The sequence below is a fragment of the Salvelinus alpinus genome, chromosome 27 (genome assembly GCF_045679555.1).
Source record: "Salvelinus alpinus chromosome 27, SLU_Salpinus.1, whole genome shotgun sequence".
Taxonomy (NCBI): domain Eukaryota; kingdom Metazoa; phylum Chordata; class Actinopteri; order Salmoniformes; family Salmonidae; genus Salvelinus; species Salvelinus alpinus.
The window spans coordinates 22,769,464-22,781,906 of NC_092112.1; the positions used below are offsets into that span (position 1 = coordinate 22,769,464).

The following is a 12,443-nucleotide window of genomic DNA, read 5'->3' on the forward strand; positions in this document are numbered from 1 at the left end:
ATAGCATTGAATGCAAGAGAAGCCAGCAAGTATTTGGCCTCCCCTTGATAGAAAAACAGTATAAAATAATAGCCAATCACCATTGAGCTAAATTGAGTGTGCTCAACTATGAATGGTCCTGGCGCACCCAACAAAAAGTGTCAAGGGAAGCCTGTTGGGATTTGGCTTCACTCCTATCAAATCGCATCGAGAGCATACGTCATTAATAGAAACAACTTGAATTGTTGCATCTTGTTGTGGTTGTGTTGTTGTCCTCCGGTGGCTACCTAGCTAGTTAAAATTGGCCCTTTCCTAAATTAACAATGGATGGAGATAGGGATTTGGACTTGTGGTTTTACTTCATTCTCCATACTCGCCAATGACTATAATGGTGATTCTGAGCCAACCATTAATTCATACATTGTGCCCCTGGCCTGAGAGGATGGAAGTTCAATTATGTAGCTAAATATAGAAGGCTAATGTTGACTAGCTAACGTTGCCCATGAATGGAAGTTAGGCTAGCGAGCAAGCATTTTAGCCAGGTAGCCTAAGACAACAAAAAATAAAAGCGTGTACTGTATGACAGCGTGATAGATAGAGCATTTTGTCAACATGAAAGAGAGGAGGATGGTATTGGTGTTTTTTCACAAGTAGGGGGAGTCAACATGTTTTTCTACTTGCACGAATGCACACGCACAAAAATCAGAAACATGGCCAGCCACATCATATTTAGCTTACGTTGATTGGACTAAATTGTTTTTGGTATCTTTTAGTTGTCACTGTATTAGACTAAGCATAGGTGATTTGATGATGTTGAAATGTTGAAGTTGAAATTGTGCTGGAAAAGTGGAGGCAGCCCCTGTTATCTTTACGACTTGTGGTAACTCTCCGTGGTTCTAAATCAATAGTTGTTTAGTAGTCCCAAAATGTTGGAAACATTAACTTGCTTGACCATGCCGTAGTTCATGCACAGTAACTGTTTGTTACATGCAATATGTTTTGTGGACTTTACCGGACAGAAGCTGCTCTCCGGTTTTGAGATGAAACAAAGGTGTGGTTGAATTTATTCTGCCTCTGTGTTTTCTTATTGTCTCGGACTTTAGGCCTACAGTATATATCGTGGTCGCAAGGCATATGAACTAACAGGTTATAGAGCAAACAACACAATTATTACAACACATAGGTTCCCTAGTGATTTTACCCACGCATCGCTGCTGGTTAGCACACAGTTGCATTTTATTTTCTCACTTCCAGATTGTTACTGTGCTTTACTGTAGCCTATGTGGAGAGATAGGGTTATGTATCTTGGTATAAGGCTTTAGGATTTACTGAGATCATTTGTTTACATTAACTTGACTCCAGATATCTCTTAAGTCCACTTTATATTCCTTTTCAGTTGTTATAAGAAAAGGCACATTTCATGAAGAGTATCTGCCATGTCTAACCTTACCTAATCCAGTACAGCATATGATCGTGGTGTCGAGTAGCATCACTGTTTTAGCCTGGCAAACAATCCATTATTACTATAGAAAGATAAAGATAAACCTCCAAAAACTGTAAAGACACATTTGCTCCATAGCAGGCTGCAGGTCCATAAGTGTTGGCCTTAGAGCCGGAGGATGTGGGCAGCTAATCCATAAGCAGCTGTAGAGGTTCTCTCTCCATCCTAGCTTCTTTTAAACCATCTGTGGATTAAACATTTGTTTGTTTACTGGCGACTCATTATTCAAATGGTACAGATTGCGTGCGGCTAACTGCTGTGCCATGATGACAGAGCCATGTGTTAATGAATACGATTGACCTGTAGACACATTGTCAGTCTCTCTGTGTCTGATATACAGTCTGGTTGGCTTCAGTTGGGGACACTGATATACAGTCTGGTTGGCTTCAGTTAGGGACACTGATATACAGTCTGGTTGGCTTCAGTTAGGTACACTGATATACAGTCTGGTTGGCTTCAGTTGGGGACACTGATATACAGTCTGGTTGGCTTCAGTTAGGTACACTGATATACAGTCTGGTTGACTTCAGTTAGGTACACTGATATACAGTCTGGTTGGCTTCAGTTGGGGACACTGATATACAGTCTGGTTGACTTCAGTTAGGGACACTGATATACAGTCTGGTTGGCTTCAGTTGGGGACACTGATATACAGTCTGGTTGGCTTCAGTTGGGGACACTGATATACAGTCTGGTTGGCTTCAGTTGGGGACACTGATATACAGTCTGGTTGGCTTCAGTTGGGGACACTGATATACAGTCTGGTTGGCTTCAGACACTGATATAGTCTCGTTGGCTTCAGTTGGGGACACTGATATACAGTCTGGTTGGCTTCAGTTGGGGACACTGATATAGTCTCGTTGGCTTCAGTTGGGGACACTGATATACAGTCTGGTTGGCTTCACGTGCTGTATCTCTCTTCAGTTGCTGTGCCCCTCTTTTCTGTGTGTGTGTGTGAGAGTGTGTGTTCTGTGTCCGCAGTACGGCAGAAGTCCCCTGCACCTGGCTTCCTACAAGGGCCACATCGAGGTTCTGCGCATTCTGCTGAAGGCCGGCTGCGATCTTGACATCCAGGACGATGTAAGACTGTCTGTTTATATGCTGCCATTCATTTGCTCTTTCCATGTTTCCAGCTTGCACTGCAGTCATGACTGTGAAAATTAATGTGTGTGTGGACCATTGCTTTGTGTTCTCTGGCGTTGCATTAGTGTCGCTCAGAATCTTCCCAAATGAACATCACACCCATATTACACCATGTAATATTTCTACCAATATTACACCATGTAATATTTATACAATCACGCAAACAAACTCCAGAATGTTTAACTTTTGTTTAACTCATTTAAATGTGTGCAAGGTCACCTTTTAAACACACACATGACACAATTGTATGAAGGTTCTGAGTCTGGTTGCTGGTCTGTTTGGTTGCAGTGTGGTTTCTCCTGCGTGCGGACACCTTTTCTATTTCTCTAAGACTGTCACAGTAGTATTGTAATGACCTCCAGTGACCTAGAGTGGGATTATTTGGACTGCCATCTTGAGGGATACAGCAGCCCTCCACGGGGCTCACCCCCTGGGTGGAGGTCGTCCCCCCTAGCCCTCCCCAGTCCCACACCCACAGATAACAGCCCAAACCTCTGGCGCTCCCAAATTCTCTCCATCTGGTCAATGAGCTCCCGATCCCGAATGGGCCGCAGCGTGTCCCCAGCCACCAATGGGGTGAGTGGCCCCGAGAAGGAGGAGGGGAGAGAGAGACGGCAGTGGAGGAAAGCTGCTGGGACTGGGTCTGGGAGATCAGGGAGAGTGAAGAAGGAGGTTAGAGAAAGGCTCTTCAGCACGCCTCTTAGTTATCTCGCTTGGAATGACCAAACTAAACCCCACATCCTCCTCCGGTCACAGGAAGCAGCGCTTCTTTTTGATTTCTCTCTTCCACCCTTCTCATGATATGTCAAACCTGGCCTGCTAAACATCACTCTGTTGAGCTGCTGTGAGAAGGGTTCTCTATGTTTGCAGGAATTCCATTTATGGTAGAACATAAATGAGAGCTGGGCTGAACTGAGTGCTTTTGCCTGCTGCTTCTGTAGTTGTGTTCACTGCTTTGTATGGAGGATGCCCACTGTAGTATACTGTGTATGAAGGCTTATAGTATGAAGGCTTATCTGATGTCATACTACAGTGTTGGATGATTGTTGTAACATCCTTGTTATTCCTTGTGTTAATAACAACCTGACACTTTGTTGGATGGATGATGTACTCATTGTGAGAGAGCCTACTAAAACATTGACCCATCATATTGAGGTCAGAAGGAATTAACTACTGCCTTTTGATATTGTATTCATCATTGACCTCTGAACTAATTGTTGATGTGTGGATGGGAAAATAACCCCCTAACTGAGCTGTGTGTGTGTGTGTGTGTGTGCATGCAGGGTGAGCAGACAGCCTTACATCGGGCAGCCGTGGTGGGAAACAGTGACGTTATCTCTGCCCTCATCCAGGAAGGGTGTGCTCTGGACAGACAGGACAAGGTACATATCACACACACACAACAGCGCTCACACAGGACTGAAAGCAGAGCCCCAATGCACTCACTCACTGGCGTAGAGGGATTTTAAACCCCAACAAACTGTCAGACAGCACTAACACTATTTGACAATCTGTAGAGAGAATACTGCCTGTAATTGGCTTAACCCTCATTCATTCCCAGAGAAGGAAATATGATCCGTCCCAAATGGCACCCTATTCCCTATGGGCCATGGTTAAAAATAGTGCACTAAAAAGGGAATAGGGTGCCATTTGGGATGCAGGGCCAGCCCCGTGGAAGTCCATGCGGATAGAAAGAGTGTATATTGCTACAGAGGTAACAGCCACTCTCCAGCAGCCACACCTGGTAGAGCGAAAGCAAAGCCACACTGACCCTCTAAAGGAAACCAGACCCTGTGGGCCTCGACAGATAACCTCTTACATTACCTCACTACCTCCTACTTATCCTGCTATGTCTATGTCAGCTATTTTGACTGAATGAAAACCAATAACAGGGTTGTCTAGTATGATAATCCAGAGGTCAGGTGGTAGATATGTAAAGCTCTTGACTGTGTTCGTTATTGCAGGACGGTAACACTGCTCTGCATGAGGTCTCGTGGCACGGCTTCAGCCAGTCTGTCAAACTGCTGGTTAAGGCCGGAGCCAACGTTCACGCAAAAAACAAGGTAAGTCTACTGCAAATACTGTAGATGTGATTGGTTATGAAACAGGCAGTGTTCCAGTAGGTCCTGTGCTGTGACAGCAGACTATTATATGACTGGAGAGCTTTTAGTGTTCAATAGGGCACACCAGGTAGCCTAATGGTTAGAGCGTTGGGCCAGTAACCGAAAGGTTGCTGGATTGAATCCCCGAGCTGACAAGGTAAAAATCTGTCGTTCTGCCCCTGAACAAAGCAGTTAACCCACTGTTCTCCAGTAGGCTGTCATTGTAAATGAGAATTTGTTCTTAACTGACTTGCCTAGTTAAATAAAATAATAATGGCCGGAATGGAGTGAATGGAATGGCATCAAACACATGGAAACAGGAATGGCATCAAACACATGGAAACCATGTGTTTGATGCCATTCCATTTGTTCTATTCCGGCCATCAACCTCCTGTGAATACAGCTGCAAATGGAAATATGTTCCAAAACGTTATCTCACTATTAAACACAACCCCTGGTGTCTGTTTGTCTGTCTGTCCATGTAGGCAGGGAACACAGCCCTCCACCTTGCTTGTCAGAATGGCCACGCTCAGAGCTCCAAGGTCCTGCTGCTGGGTGGGTCCAGGCCTGACAGCAAGAACCATGTAAGTCCTTTTCCTCTATGGTTGGCTAGTCTATGGGGCGCCGTTTGTAACCTGCTGTATTTTGTGTGAAAGATTAATTCCGTGGCACAAAATGTTGCTAGTTACCCCATAGTAGTCTTCCCATGGTATCTCTGAACCACTGCGTAGGAAATCCATGCTGACACAGAAGCCTTTCTACAGTTAACTACCACCGCAGAGCAGTTTGCATGCTTAAGTAGTCATTTAATTATGAAACTACGTACGTCTCTGTGCTCTACTCTGCACTTCAAACCTAATCCCCCCTCATGGGTGAACTGCTCTCAGTCAACAAGAACAGAGGAAGTAGCTCTCAGTGCCGTTCATTTGTCCTCGAGTCACTTCCCTGTGCCATTAAAAACACTCCTGTCTTTGATTGCTTTCCCAACATCTGCGTGAATGGAAACTGGAGCTGTGTGTGTGGTGGTGGTGGTGGTCTCTCTTCATTGTGTTCCAGGTAGGTGACACGTGTCTGCATGTAGCGGCCCGCTACAACCATGTGTCCATGCTCCGCACCCTCCTGGGAGCCTTCTGCTCCGTGGCAGAGAAGAACCAGGTTAGTCTGAGCATGTGACTGACACTACTTTCACACAGAGGCCTTTACCTTGTTTTTGGGATATTTGAAGGGGTTGTGAATCCAGCTCGAGACCCTGCTGTAACACTCTCTGCTTTCTTTTAAATGTCTTTATCATTTTTTGGTAAAATGCTATTGTGCTGCATGTACAACTACTATGTGAATGTACGTCTTTAGTAGCTTTTATTAATTTAATGTCAAATATAATTGTCATGTGAATCATATCTTTGTCAAAGGTCCTTCCCTTGATTTATCCTAACTTAGTCTTAGCATTGTGCAGTAAACCTACTGGATATATAAAATATATAGCTGTATTTAGGTTTTAATAGCACAGAGCAGGGACTTACCGTATAACATTGTTCTGTATTTGTTTGTTGATGCGTAAAAATCCAACGGAACATTCAGTATGCTAAGTCTCTCTCTCTTTCCTCTCTCTCGCCCTCTCTCGCCCTCTCCCTCTCTTCTCTGGGCAAGGCTGGGGACACACCACTGCATGTTGCAGCTGCACTGAATCATAAGAAAACAGTGCGGCTTCTGCTGGAGGCAGGAACAGACAGCAGCATCCGCAACAACGTGAGTAAAGTGCCTCCGGGGCCCGGCCCTACTGTGTTCACTATGCTCTGTGGAGCAGTCATGCACTTTTAAAGGCCCTCTTCATCTCGACTAATGTCACCGCTCTCGAGCCAGCGGTGTAGTTTTTCACTCAGTTAAAGCCACGTAGACTTTGATGAGTAATAGTATACTGTTCAAGAAACGTTTTGGCATACTGACAACTGAAATAGCTACTTGGAAATACATTTGTATATTCGCCCTCAACTCAGTGCCATATACAGTTGAATCATTCATCCCTAACTAGGGCTGCGTCCCAAATGACAGCCTATTCTCTATATCCCTCAAACTCACCTCTGGACCTCCAAGCCAGTTCCACTGCATTTTTTCATTGTTCCCATCTAGTCAGGGACTTATTTAGGCCTGTGACACCAGTTGTGTGCAATTAATTATCAGGTAGAACAGAAAACCAGCAAGCTCCAGGCCTCATAGGGAAAGAGTTGAATACCCCTGCTCTATATAGTGCACTACTTTTGACCAGAGCCCTGGTCAAAAGTAGTGCACTATAAAGGGAAAAGAGTTCCATTTGGGACACAGCCTAGGTGTTGATTGGCCTCTTGTCTGTGTGTGTGCAGGCAGGCCAGACTGCACTGGATCAGGCCAGAGAACACAACAACCCAGACGTAGCCCTTCTCCTGACCAAAGCGCCTCAGGTGAGTACAGGTTCACCTAGTCTGACAAGCAGGGGCAGCCAAGCAGTGTTTATCACCACCTCACACGCCTGCCTTATCTCGCTATATATTTATATAGAAATATAATCATGCTGCCAACTGTGTTTGGACTTGAGTTACGATACTTCAGGTGTTTATCTGACTTCATTCCTGTGGGTTGGCAGTAAAGGTGTTACTGCATCAAGTGCAAGTATGGGCAGAGTCCTTGGGAGACTACCATAGATACCAACCATCACTGATTAACAATAACTACTTACTGATTCAACCATCACTGATTTGATGATTTGAATTTGATCCAGTGTAATTAGCTAGGATAGTCGTAAAACTGACTATCCTACCGATCCTTGACTTCGGCGATATCATTTACAAAATAGCCCCCAACACTCTACTCAGAAAACTGGATGTAGTCTATCACAGTGCCATCCGTTTTGTCACCAAAGCCCCATATACTACCCATCACTGCGACCTGTATGCTCTTGTTGGCTGGCCCTCATTACATATTCGTCGTCAAACTCACTGGCTCCAGGTCATCCATAAGTCTTTGCTAGGTTAAGCCCCGCCTTATCTCAGCTCACTGGTCACCATAGCAACACCCACCCTTAGCACGAGCTCCAGCAGGTATATTTCACTGGTCATCCCCAAAGCCAACACTTCCTTTGGCCGCCTTTCCTTCCAGTTCTCTGCTGCCAATGACTGGAACGAATTGTAAAAATCACTGAAGCTGGAGTCTTATATCTCCCTCTCTAACTTTAAGCATCAGCTGTTCACAGATCAGAGCAGCTCACAGATCACTGTGCCTGTACACAGCCAACCATATTATTACTTACCCTCTTGCTCTTTTGCACCCTACTTGCACATCATCATCTGCACATCTATCACAACAGTGTTAATGCTAAATTGTAATTATTTTGCCTCTATGGCCTATTTATTGCCTACCTCCCTACTCTTCTACATTTGCACACACTGTACATAGCTTTTTCTATTGTGCTATTGACTGTACGTTTGTTTATGTGTAACTCTGTGTTGCTGTTTTTGTCGCACACTTTGCTTTATCTTGACCAGGTCGCAGTTGTAAATGAGAACTACCTGGTTAAATAAAGGTGAAATAAAATAAATAATAAAATAAATATAGGCTAAAGTCAATTAAATTCAGGACTGCTAACCAATCAGTAAACTTGAAGCCTCAGTAAATAATACACTGGCCTTTAGTTGGTAACCTGTTCTCCCTCTGTATGTTCAGGTCCAGAGGTTTACCCGAGGCAGGAGTGTGAGGAAGAGGAGGGACAAGCTGAAGGCTGATCGCCGAGCACAGTCTGTCCCCAGGGATGACATGCTGCCCAGGAAGGTACAGTTACAGTACAGCTCCTCATCTTACTCCTACTGTCTCTGTGTGTGTCAGAATACGATAGATTCTCAGATGGTCGCCTGAAAGACACATTTTCTGTCGTTTCTCACAGGACAGCGCATCTGCTGCTGACGACACCCCCAGCAGCGACCGCGTCGCCCGCAAACATGAGGTGATTGAGGCGAGCAAGAGCACAGACAGGGAGCTCAGAGAGAAGGTTAGCTATTACCATAACCTTGTAACAACAACACATGAGAAGGTCAGCTATTACTGTAAACTTCTAACAACAACACATGAGGTCAGCTATTACCGTAACCTTCTAACAACAACACGAGAATGTCAGCTATTACCGTAAACTTCTAACAACAACAAATGAGAAATTCAGCTATTACTGTAAACTTCTAACAACAACTCGAGAAGGTCAACTATTACCGTAACCTTCTATCAACAACACATGCGAAGGTCCGCTTTTACCGCAACCTTCTAACAACGAAACATGTTTACCCAGGTGAAATATGTTATTAATATTAAACACGTGGAACATGTGATGAGCTGTGCTGTCGTGCCATTGCAGCCATCGCTCTCAGAACCCCTCCGTCGTAGAGGGAACAAACATGGAGAGAAGAGGCGGGGCAAACTGCGAGGCTCCTCCCCCCAGCCCCCACTCCCCCCACACAACTACAAGGCCTATCAGCTGTACACTCTGTACCGAGGCAAGGATGGCAAGGTCATGCAGGTAGATAGAAAAAGTACATGCACACTGTCTCTACAATGACTTATTTTGTTTGAACATTTTCATGTGATGCTATGATTTATTACGCTTACCAAATTCACTTTTAATGTAGCTTTAAAGCACTGTGAATGGAGCTACTATCATATATTTTCTGTAATGTTGAAACCTTGTAAGAGGCTTTGCTACTATATTCTGGTATTTAGAAACATATATTTCAGTCTGAGTATTGCCCTGCGACAGGGGGTTTTCTCACTCCAAACAGCCAACCCGACTGCTCGGAGGCATCAGCATAGTCCTAATGCACACTGTTGCCTTGTTTTGTATCACATTCCAATTATAAAACTGGGGGGACTTTCACCCGTCCCCAGTGAAAGTTGGCCCCTGGGTTTACTTGTACATCATGCTTCAAAAACATGTTTCGTTCTGTTAGTCTCCACTGTCAAGTGGCTCAGTGCTCATGGTTATTGTCTGTGTCCCAGGCCCCTATCAACGGCTGTCGCTGTGAGCCTCTGATCAACAAGCTGGAGAACCAGCTGGAGGCCACCAAGGAGGAGATGAAGACGGAGATCCACACGGTGCAGGACCTGATGAACAACAAGATGGGACAGCTGGACCGCAAGAACAAACATCAGGTACGGACTAGACCAGGGTGGTGTTCATTAGGGAAGGCAACGTAAAATGTTTTGCACCAAAAAGCTAAAAGGAATATTTCTTATTGAACCAGTCCAGGTAGATCAGTCCCAGTTTCAGTCCATTCCCTACCGTTTGGTGCCTAATGAACACTACCTACACCACACCAGTCTCTCAAGTCACAGCAGTGCTGGTGGATGTGGGGCGGGAAATCCATGCATATATAATTTGTGCTGATTTTGCATAGCCTATTAATGAAATGAAGTGTAATGTTGCTAAAGTCAAAAACAGCTCTGAGCTTTTGTCACAACCGGCGTCTTGCATTAATCATGACAGCTCTGTCAGGTTCAGGCATTTAACTCTGGTTTGTGATTGTGTGGTTCTAGATCCGTGCTCTGGATAAGATGACAGTAGAGAGGGTGTCAGCGGAGAGGACAGAGTGCCAACACAGGATCAACCAGAGAGCCATGCAGGAAAGACAGGAGGGGGAAAAGAGACAGGTAATACGAACAGCAGTGTCAACTCACTCAACACAGCAGGAGAGGGTGGTCTATGCCATATCGCTTTTTCATTCGAGGTTTAGCTCAGATATTTCAACAATGCATTTACACTTACGATGAATACTATTGTACGCTAATGTTTCCTCTGTCATTAAACCCTTCATGTCTTGGTCTCCCATTCAAGCAGGCATCAGTGGTGAACGAGCTGAAGAACTGGTGCATGGCCAAGCTCCAGAACATCGAGGTGCGCTTCGCAGGAGACCCCTGCAACACCAAGCTGCGCCGGTCCTCGTCCATGTCTGAGGGCCTGTGTGAGGTGGACCCTGGGGGACTCACCGTGCTGCCTGCTGGGGGGCCTGGGGACAGCGCCCAGTGTCTGGCCCCCCACATCACTGATGTCACCGAGGGAGACCGCAACACCGCCGCGACAGAGGACCCCTCAGCCAACCACTGCTTTGCTGTTCAGGTGGACAGCTCTCCAGGTACAGTTCAAACAGAACTCTGTGAAATAGCCAGCGCTCTGAATTACTACGCTTATGCACATGCACGAACGCACATACACAAAGAGTGGGAAATAATTTCAAGCAGATACAGGCTTGTGTAAGCGTTACGTAATCTAAGTTTATTACGTTTATTATTATTAGGTCATACCTTTAAAAAAAAAAGTAAATAAAGATTGAATGTGGCCCAAATATAAAATTTTCACAGAAATTAAAAAATTATTGTTGCCTATGGCAGGCTAATTAAAATATCATCCCAAACTATCAGACTGCATTTGAAGATTGGCAATCTCACTGGAACTAATTTGAATAATCATCAATTATTTGTGTGCCATGCTCTAAGGTTGACTTTTTAATTCTAATTCATTCCATAATTGCTTCTTGGAAATCTTCCAGACAGTGATAAACATCCCAAGCAAGCGGAGATCTCCTCCCCAACTACTGCCAAGTTCCTGTCACAGTCTCCCCAAGTAGTGCGACCCAAGGAGCGCTTGCTAGGTGCTACTGAACACCGGAGGCCATATCAGGAACTGCAGGACGTGGCGCTGCTGGAGTTGGGACCGAGCAGCAGGAGCAGCAGAAGCAACAACAACCGGGCCAGCAGTCTGTCCCCAGCGACAGAGCGCCACTGTAGCAGCAGACAGGACAAGGACCTCGACAGGGAAAGAGATAGAGACCGGGAGCGGGGCAGGGACAAGGGCAAGCACCACAAGAGGCACTCCCAGGGCAGGACTAAGGCCAAGGTTGCCCCGGTGGGGCAGGCCGAGGGGACTCAGACTCTGGAGGTGTTTGAGGAAAGAGCCGTGGAGAGAGGCGGAGGGGAGAGCTCCTTTGCCCAGGAAAGGGAGAACATGCACGCCCTGGAGGTGACACAGTACTTCTTTGAGGCGGTGTCGACCCAGATGGAACACTGGTATGAGAGGAAGATCCAGGAGGCCAGGTGGCAGGCGGACCAGAGGGCCCAGGCAGACAGGGCTGCCCTGCTGGAGAGGATCACCTACCTGGAGGACGAGCTACGCATGCTCAGGACTAACAGGCACGACGACAGCTAACACAGACATACCACTGCAGAGTTTAAATCAGTGGAGGCTGCTGAGGGGAGGAAGGACGGCTCATAATAATGGCTGGAATAGAGCGAATGGAATGGTATACTTATTCCACTCCATTACCACAAGCCCATCCTCCACAATTAAGGTGCCACCAACCTCCTGTGGTTTAGAGTTACACATTCAGAACGGCAAAAACCATCTGAGGTCATTACAGATGGCAACCTGGATCTAGTGGACCCACTAGTAGACTTGACCATAAATTGGCCATACATTTGTCATTGACCATGCACCTTCTCTACAGAATTTCATACATATATCTAATAATGTCATGCAACAGTAGAAAATAATCAATTTGTAATGGTAACTTATTAATGAGAAATGTTATGGCATGCCAGACAATTCAGTATAATGTTGTCTTGTTAATCATGTGTTTTGTTGTATACACCTGGGCAGCTCCTGTGTGTTGTGCTTTGTAAAACCCCCAGTAAATGTACTGCTAGTTACAATG

At 45.5% G+C, this 12,443-nt stretch overlaps 1 protein-coding gene across 6 annotated transcripts in view; it reads left to right on the forward strand.

Annotated features, from left to right (window-relative positions):
* Positions 1 to 12,443, forward strand: part of LOC139556190 (ankyrin repeat domain-containing protein 6-like) — a 29,835-nt gene extending 17,392 nt beyond the window's left edge. Inside the window, exons 2-16 of one of the 6 annotated variants that reach the window (XM_071369806.1) lie at positions 2,462 to 2,560; positions 2,912 to 3,295; positions 3,907 to 4,005; positions 4,588 to 4,686; positions 5,211 to 5,309; positions 5,782 to 5,880; positions 6,373 to 6,471; positions 7,083 to 7,160; positions 8,419 to 8,523; positions 8,636 to 8,740; positions 9,098 to 9,259; positions 9,736 to 9,888; positions 10,273 to 10,386; positions 10,571 to 10,868; positions 11,283 to 12,443. In XM_071369806.1, coding sequence (XP_071225907.1) covers positions 2,975 to 3,295; positions 3,907 to 4,005; positions 4,588 to 4,686; positions 5,211 to 5,309; positions 5,782 to 5,880; positions 6,373 to 6,471; positions 7,083 to 7,160; positions 8,419 to 8,523; positions 8,636 to 8,740; positions 9,098 to 9,259; positions 9,736 to 9,888; positions 10,273 to 10,386; positions 10,571 to 10,868; positions 11,283 to 11,938 — 2,487 coding nt within the window. In that variant the 5' untranslated portion in view covers positions 2,462 to 2,560; positions 2,912 to 2,974 and the 3' untranslated portion in view covers positions 11,939 to 12,443. The remainder of the gene's footprint in view (positions 1 to 2,461; positions 2,561 to 2,911; positions 3,296 to 3,906; positions 4,006 to 4,587; positions 4,687 to 5,210; positions 5,310 to 5,781; positions 5,881 to 6,372; positions 6,472 to 7,082; positions 7,161 to 8,418; positions 8,524 to 8,635; positions 8,741 to 9,097; positions 9,260 to 9,735; positions 9,889 to 10,272; positions 10,387 to 10,570; positions 10,869 to 11,282) is intronic. The other 5 variants (XM_071369807.1, XM_071369808.1, XM_071369811.1 and 2 more) reach the window with 5 other exon arrangements.